Raw genomic sequence first — 8,008 nt, 5'->3', positions numbered from 1 at the left:
CGGCTGGGGGACCCCAACTACCACCCTGTCCTGCCCTGGGTGGTGGACTTCACCAGCCGCAACGGCAAATTCAGGGACCTCAGGAAGTCCAAGTTCCGCCTCAACAAGGGCGACAAGCAGCTGGACTTCACCTACGAGATGACCAAACAGGCATTCGTGGCGGGCGGGCTGAGCGGGGAGCAGCTCCACGTGCCCCACCACATCTCTGACGTGCTCTCGGACATCACCTACTACGTGTACACTGCCCGCAGGACGCCCAAGGCCGTGCTGTGCTGCCACGTGCGGTCCCAGTGGGAGCCCAACGAGTACCCGGCCAGCATGGAGCGCATGCAGAGCTGGACCCCTGACGAGTGCATCCCCGAGTTCTTCACAGACCCCACCATCTTCAAGTCCATCCATCCCGACATGCCTGACCTGGACGTGCCGGCCTGGTGCGGCTCCTGCGAGGAGTTTGTGGACGTGCACCGGGCGCTGCTGGAGAGTCGGGAGGTCTCCCAGGACCTCCACCACTGGATCGACCTCACGTTCGGCTACAAGCTGCAGGGGAAGGACGCCGTCAAGGAGAAGAACGTCTGCCTGCACCTGGTGGACAACCACACGCACCTGACCACCTACGGGGTGGTGCAGCTCTTCGACCAGCCGCACCCCCGGCGCATGATGGGACCTGTCTATACGCCTGCCATCGCACCGGTCATTGCTCGGCCTCTCATCCCGAATGTCGGAGAGGCGCTGGACCCGGAGGATGGCCAGGCCCAGGCAGCCGAGGGGCCTGATGGGCTGGTCATGGAGGCCGCCCCCAGTGAGGCCAGCTGGTCTGGAGACAAGGCTGTCAGCACTGAGGATGACTTGGAGCAGGGCACCGAGGCTCTGGATTCCATTCCTACCGCGGGCAGAGCGGCTGACGAGTCCTGCCCCGGCACCCCCTCAGCTCACCCCCCCAGCCTCCCCGCCGCAGCTGCAGAGGCCAAAGCTCCCAGCACCCGGCCGACTCGAAGGAGCAAGCCCGGCGGCACGGACCAGACTGACAGGGACGAGATGAAGATTGTGCTTCCGGAAGGGTTCAATCCTTTGCAGGCCCTGGAAGAGCTGGAGAAGCTGGACAACTTCTTGGTCAGAGGCCTGAACAGCGAGATGGAGCTGATGGAGCAGCCGGAGGTGGAGCTGCCCTTGGGCCTCTCGGACTTGTTTCAGAGAGACATGCAGGCGCTGGGGGTCCTGGTTGCTGAGCTGGTGTTTGCCCCAAGGATTCGCACCTTGAAGCCAGATGCGTCGCTGCTGGAGCGGTTCCTGATGGTCCGCAACCTCTGCCGGTACTATCCAAAGGAAGTCCCAGCGCCGCTCCAGCACATGCTGGGCGTCTTGCTGCAGCTGAGCGTGCCTGTGGGGAGGCTGCTGAAGAGCCCAGTGGCCAGGAGCAGGGTCCAGCTGTTTGAATACAAACCTGTGTCCCAAGGCCTCCCGCCGCCCTGCCCCTTGCAGCTCCTTAGCCCCTTCAGCTCAATCATTCCCTTCCCGCCCTACTTCCCTGCTCTGCACAGGTTCATTTTCACCTACCAGTCCAAGAAGGTGGAGGATGAGGGCCAGGGCCGTGAGCTTGTCTTCCAGCTGTGGCAGCAGCTGGAGGAGATTCTCTGTGAAATCACTCCCGAGGGCCTGGAGATCCTGCTGCCCTTCATCCTGTCCCTGATGTCTGAGGAGAACGCGGCAGTCTACACTGCGTGGTATCTCTTCGAGCCCATTGCCAAAGCCTTGGGCCCAAAGAATACAAATAAGTATCTGCTCAAGCCCTTGATCGGTGCGTACGAGAACCCCTGCTACCTCCACGGCCGGTTCTACCTGTACACGGACTGCTTCGTGGCCCAGCTAATCGTGCGCTTGGGGCTGCCGTCCTTCCTCTCCAACCTGCTGCCCCACATCCTGCAGATTCTCGTGGGCATTGAGAGCTCCCGGGAGGAAAGCAAGGCCCTGCTGGGAGCCGCAGAGGATGAAGAGAGTGGAGGGGGCAGCCCAGTGTCTTGTGCTTTTGGGGAGGAGATCAAAATGGACGTAGAGCATGGCTCTGTGACACTCGACCTCCTGGATTACACGTCGGGTGTCAGCTTCCATGACCAGGCCTACCTGCCCGAGGGCGAGGACTTCCAGAGTGGCCTCTATGTGGGCGAGTCGCTGCAGCCCCAGGAGCAGGAGCTGCTCAGCCTCGGGCGGCTGAGCGACAAGAGCAGCGCCAGTGAGGTGTCACTGGGAGAGGACCGGCCTGCTGACGGGGACTCCCAGAAGGATAAGAGCAGCCTGAAGTCCATGGACAGCAGCCAGGACCTGAAGCAGAGCGAAGACTCGGAGGACGAGGAGGAGGACGAGGAGCAGCAGCAGCAGCAGGAGGAAGAGGAGCAGGATGATGCCACGGTGGTTGCTGAGCTGAGCCTGCCCGAAGACACTGGCAGCTCTGTGGAAGCTGCCCTAGCTGATGACCACAGTGAGCCAGGGGAAGAGCCGGAGCCGGAGCTGCAGGATCATTTGGAAGACAAAGAGCAGACAATCCTCCTGGGTAAGGGCCCCTTGGTGAGGGGGTGAGAGGGGAAACCGGTTCCATCCCAGGGCTGCGGGATCCAGCCCCAGGGGCACCTGGAGTCTGGGGAAGGTGACTGCGGTGTGTCTGGCCCTGGACAGACTAGTCTTTCAGAAAGTGGTGGTACATGGTGCCCATGTGGTGCGCTGGGCTGGGCAGTGGGTGGAAGGAGCTGGGCTGTAGCTCTGGAGTTAGTGGGTGGGGAGCTCTGGAGGGGTTCTCCATCACACTATCTGCCCTGGGGCCCTGGCTGCCTCGCGTTTGAGTGATAGCTAATCTCTCTGTCCCACCCTGTGCACTTGCCATTGCGCGTTTGCTTGCAGACACGGCCTGTAAGATGGTGCGGTGGCTCTCGGCCAAGCTGGGCCCTACGGTGACATCGCGGTACATTGCCAGGAACCTGCTCCGCCTGCTCACGTCCTGCTATATGGGTACGGCCCACCCCTCCTCCTGGGCAGCGGCTGGAGGGCCTTGTCTCCGGGTTGCCTGCTGTGGGTGCTGCCCTGCACCAGAAGGGTGTGGGTGCCTGCCTGGCACGCGTGACTGGGCAGGACGGGCCACGGGCTGGAGCATCGGGGGCGAGATTCTGAGCAAGGCAGTGGCTTGACTCACTGGCCCTTTCCCTTTCCCCCGGCAGGTCCGTCCAGACAGCAGTTTGCACTGAACGCTGATGAAAACGGTCCCCTGAACGGAGGGAACATCTACCAGAAGCGGCCAGTGCTGGGGGACCAGGTGTCCAAGCCGGTCCTGGCCTGCCTCATGTGTGTGGCGCACCTGTATGGAGAGCCCGTCCTCACCTACCAGTACCTGCCCTACATCAGTTACCTGGTCAGTGGGGCTTGCTTCACGTCCTGCCTTCCGGGGGGGGAGAGGAGGAGCACTAGTGCTGCAAGCGTGTGGGAGGCCAGTCTGCTGCACAGACGCTTGTCTTGTGCCTCCCTCTGCTCTTGGGGGCACGTGCCTTGGCTGCATTTGACCCTGGGCCTGGGTGGCTGAGCAGTGCCCACTGTGCTGCTGTGTGGCTGGGAGTTGGCAGAGAGAGCACTTTCCGGAGACCAGAGCAAACACTCCCACTTCCAGGAGCCAACGTTTGCTTTCTTTTGGTCCTAGGGACCACTCTGCTGAGGAACCTTTAGTTATCCCAGGGCTGATGCTTCGGAGCTCTGTAGTGTGTAGCAGGGAACAGGCCAAGGAGGGGCTGGAGGAGTCTGCCTTTCATCTGCAGACCAAACAGTGGCATGACTTCCAGGCTGTGCTGTTTGCAAGCTATGCAAGTGGAGCACACGGCCGAACCAGTCGGAAGGGAAGATCTGCTTCCCCTCCCAGAACTGCAGTCTGACATGTTTGGTGGGGGAAGGGGACGAGAATCCTTTTCCATATTTCCCCGCTACTGGTTAGTGACGTTCGTTTCCTGGGTGCCATTTGTGGCTACATGAAGAGTGTTGGTAATGATTTTGCTAGCCTTGTTTTCAGATCCTTCAGAAAGTTTGAGGGAACAAAGACAGTCGTTCTTGATGAACTACAGTGACGCTGATGCCATTTGTGGGGGAAAGGAGTGCCTGGGGGCACCTCCTGTGCAAGGAGGCTGATGATCCTGGCAACGAAGGGGAAAGGGAGAGCACTCTGGGGCCCTCAGCTCCTGTCTGCTGTTGCAGGTTGCCCCCAGCAGCGGGTCCGGCACTAGCCGACTGAACAGCCGGAAGGAGGCTGGGCTCCTGGCAGCCATGACCCTGACCCAGAAGATCATTGTGTGCCTTTCGGACACCACCCTGATGGACATCCTCCCTAAGATCAGCCAGGAGGTGCTGCTGCCCGTGCTGGGCTTCCTTACCTCCCCTGCCATTGGGTAAGTGCAGGAAGCCTCTGCTCCCAGGGCCGGGCCTGGCTCCAATAAAGACATGGGTGATCTAAGAGACGGGCGCTTGCTGGTGGATCTCCAAAGAGAGGGGTGTGGGTGCCCCACCCCAATCCACATGCTCCCTGGGGTCTGTGCCTGCTGTGTACAGGGCTCCTCCTCCACTGCCCTTTGACGCTGCCTCCTGCAGGGTCAGAAGCACCGAGTGGGCGAGAGGCATGACCCGGGGTAGGGTGGTGACTGGTGTCCTCCGCAGGTTCCCCAGCGGGGCTCAGGCCCGCGTTGTCCTGTGCGTCAAGACCATCAGCCTCATTGCCCTGATCTGCCTACGGATTGGGCAGGAGATGGTGCAGCAGCACCTCAGTGACACGGTAGGAACCTTCTTTGGGGCCTTCTCGCTGCTTCAGGAGCTTCCAGATCAGGTGAGTGACCTCCTCGGTCTGTGTGTGGGGGGAGGCATGGCAGGCAGTGAGTGGGAGCGCCTGATCTCCCTCAATATCCTCTGGCTTTCTCTCGTCCAGGGCCTGATGCTGGAGTCACTGAGCCGCGGTGAGAACCCCAGCCTGGAGACATCCCCCTCCGATGGGAGGCTGCTGCCACTGGACCCGGCTGTGCTGGCAGAGCTGCAGACGGTCTTCAACCCCGAGATGGCCTACACCACATACATCCCCTTCTCCTGCCTGCTTGGTATGGCGCCACTGCTCTGTGTAGCAAAGACTTCATGCCGGAGCTCCTTGCCTGGCACGCTGCATGCCTGCCTGCTCTGGGGCCTGTGCACCCCAGCTGCCAGGCAAGGCTGGCTGATGGGAGCAACCCTTTGGGTGCCCTGCGGGTCTCTCCATATGTGCAGGGGAAGGGAAGCCATCCCTGCCTCTTGTGCTGTGCTGTGCTGTGCTGTGCCCCTGGCCGTGGCTGGTTTGTCTGGCCAGGAGAGCCCTGGATCCTGTGCGGGCCCGGTGCTGGCCCCAGGTCTGCTCCTGTGGGAGAGGGTGTGAGGCTGGGGAAGAGATTCCTTAGCTTGGGGTCCTGACCTGTTTTCCAGGGGATGTCATCCAGACGATTGTTCCCAACCACGTGCTGATCGAGCGGCTGGCTGGCCTCTACCTGGAAAGCATGAACCCGAAGAGCCTGCACCTGGCCAGCCAGGAGCCGGCAGTGAACACAGTCTGTGCAGATGCAGATACTCGAGGCCTTGACCCCTTCTCTGGCCACCCAGAGGACAGTCGCTCAGGCACCTTTGGGAGCGTGCTGGTGGGGAACCGCATCCAGGTCCCCGTGGAGCCACAGCACGATGGTGCTGGCTCACTGGGCTTTTGCACCCGGGTGGGCGGCTTCGCTCCCAGCTTGGCCAGCGAGGAGAACACCCTGAAGCAGGACCTGCCACGCGGCGCCCACATGCTGTGTGGGAACTGGCTGGCCTACTGGCAGTACGAGATCGGAGTGAGTCAGCACGACTCCCGCTTCCACTTCCACCAGATCAAGCTGCAGAGCTTCTCGGGCCATCTGGGGGCCATCAAGTGCGTGGCCCCGCTGGGCACTGAGGACTTCTTCCTGAGTGGCAGCAAGGACAAGACAGTCCGCCTGTGGCCCCTCTACAACTGTGGGGACGGCACTAGTGAGGTTGAGCCGCAGCTCACATATACGCAGCACAAAAAGTCGGTCTTCTATGTGGGCCAGCTGGAGGCCGCGCAGCAGGTGGTGAGCTGTGATGGCACCGTCCACGTCTGGGACCAGTTCACGGGTAAGGGGTGGGGTGGGACGGAGGAGAAGGCTGAGGCATGCTGGTCGGCAGCCTAGAGGGGAGCAAGCCTGGGGGCTTCCTCGGGAAGTCTTACTCCATCTCTGGAGGAGGAGGTGGTTGATGCCTCTTACCAGGCATCCTGGGGAAGTAGCAGGCTACACGGCCACTACTGAAGGCAGGAAACTAGACCGAGAGGGTCCCACACCATGGGTTCAAGCCTGTTCCCCTGCAGCCTGTGCTGGGAATGGGTGGGGCGGTTCCCTTCCTCTCTCCCCGTCTCGCTGGCCCCAGGGTGAGCCTCGGAGAAGGCCTGGAGTTGCGCTCAGATGTCATGGGGCAGCCGTGGGCTCCATGCTGCATTACCAGCCTGGGCAGGTTGTGAAGTCTGCCCTGCTGCGGAGGGGCAGCAGCTCCCACCACACTCATGGCCTCTTGTGCTTCCCAAAGGCAAGCTCGTCCGGACCTTCGATGCACTGGACAGCAAGGTCCCCATCACAGCCGTAACTACTATGCCGCCCCCGCACAGCAGCATCTCCGTGGCCAGCGCAGACTCTGTGCTGCGCTTCGTCGACCACAGGAAGCCAGGGATACAGGTAGCGGGCGCTCTCCCACGTATGCGGGGGCTGCTGTTGTTGCTGCCTCAGGCCGTATGTGCTGGGGTTGCCTGGGATGGGGCTGCTGAGCCTAGACGCCCTGTCCCTACCGGGTGATGATCTGTGCTCGTGGCTCTGTCTCCGCAGCACGAGTTCCGCCTGGCCAGCGGGGCGAGCGCCGGGCTCATCCGCTGCCTGGCCATCAGCCCCAGTGGCCGCAGCGTTGTGGCTGGCTTCTCCTCCGGGTTCATCGTGTTGCTGGACACCAGGACGGGGCTCATCCTGCGGGGGTGGCCCGCCCACGAGGGAGACATCCTGCAGATAAAGGTGAGAGGCAGGGGCCGGGCTGCCCGTGTCCCAGGGTTTGTGGGATATGTAGGGCAGCGGTATGGGCCACCATAGTGGCTCAGGCTGGAGCTTGTGGCCTCGCTGGTGCTGGAGCAGTGGGGTGGGGGTAGGTACACCTGGCAGTCTCCTCTCCTCTCCACCCCTTGCAGTTCCTATCCCTGGGTGGATGGTTCTCAGGGGGCTGCTCCTACCTCCTTCCCCAGCTGGACCCGTAGGGCTGGGGTTGCCAGGGGCTCTTGCCTCTGCTCCAGCTGGGCCATGTGCTGCCTGGAAGCCGTGTGTGACCTAGGGAAGGCAGGGGGGCTACCCCCTCCTCCCCAGCCCGGGGCCTCCTTCTAATGAGTAACTCTTGTCCATATTTACCCTCCCTGGGGCAGCAGGCTGGGGGTGGTGTCCTTGACCTAGTGTGGGTTAAGCAAAGTTTGGCTGCGTGGGCTGTTTACCCTCTCGCTGGCTCTGCTAGCCGGAGTGCAGAAGCCGCAGCTCTCTGCTGTCCTGGGTGCTGGGCGTCCCACAGCCAGGATGAGGCCCCCCACCCCTGCACCCTGGGTGGGAGGGGTAATTCGGGCACGTGGTGTCTCCCAAGGGGCAGCTCGGTGCTTGCCCCGCTGTCAGGGGCTGGGGTGCTTTGAGGAAGGGATGAATCAGGATGTCTTTAGGTCTCCTCGGGGGGGAGAGGGGAGGCAGAGCCCTGGTGCCCCCAGGCCTCAAATGAGCAGGCCGCGCCATGGGAGGATGCCAACTGCTGGAGTGGCCCGTGACCCTGCTGTGCTCGGCTTGGGAACATCTGAGGACAGGTGGCTCGGTGCTGGTGAGGCTGGCACCATCATAAGTGCCTGTGCTGGGAGAAGAGGGGACGGTACAAAGGGCCCATGGCAGGTGCAGCTGGCAGGCTGCCTGCGGGG

General features: G+C 62.3%; 1 protein-coding gene across 2 annotated transcripts in view; it reads left to right on the top strand.

The window, feature by feature from the left end:
- Positions 1–6: 6 nt before the first annotated feature.
- WDR81 (WD repeat domain 81) overlaps positions 7–8,008 on the top strand; it is a 9,739-nt gene continuing 1,737 nt past the window's right edge. Inside the window, exons 1-8 of one of the 2 annotated variants that reach the window (XM_014524306.2) lie at positions 2,560–2,997; positions 3,204–3,394; positions 4,222–4,412; positions 4,678–4,843; positions 4,943–5,108; positions 5,464–6,162; positions 6,610–6,755; positions 6,903–7,082. In XM_014524306.2, coding sequence (XP_014379792.1) covers positions 2,904–2,997; positions 3,204–3,394; positions 4,222–4,412; positions 4,678–4,843; positions 4,943–5,108; positions 5,464–6,162; positions 6,610–6,755; positions 6,903–7,082 — 1,833 coding nt within the window. In that variant the 5' untranslated portion in view covers positions 2,560–2,903. The other variant, XM_025214610.1, reaches the window with a different exon arrangement.

Source organism: Alligator sinensis, unplaced genomic scaffold (assembly GCF_000455745.1).
Source record: "Alligator sinensis unplaced genomic scaffold, ASM45574v1 scaffold1244_1, whole genome shotgun sequence".
Taxonomy (NCBI): domain Eukaryota; kingdom Metazoa; phylum Chordata; order Crocodylia; family Alligatoridae; genus Alligator; species Alligator sinensis.
Note: the sequence above shows the minus strand (reverse complement) of the source record. Positions and strands in the feature narration are given on the sequence as shown.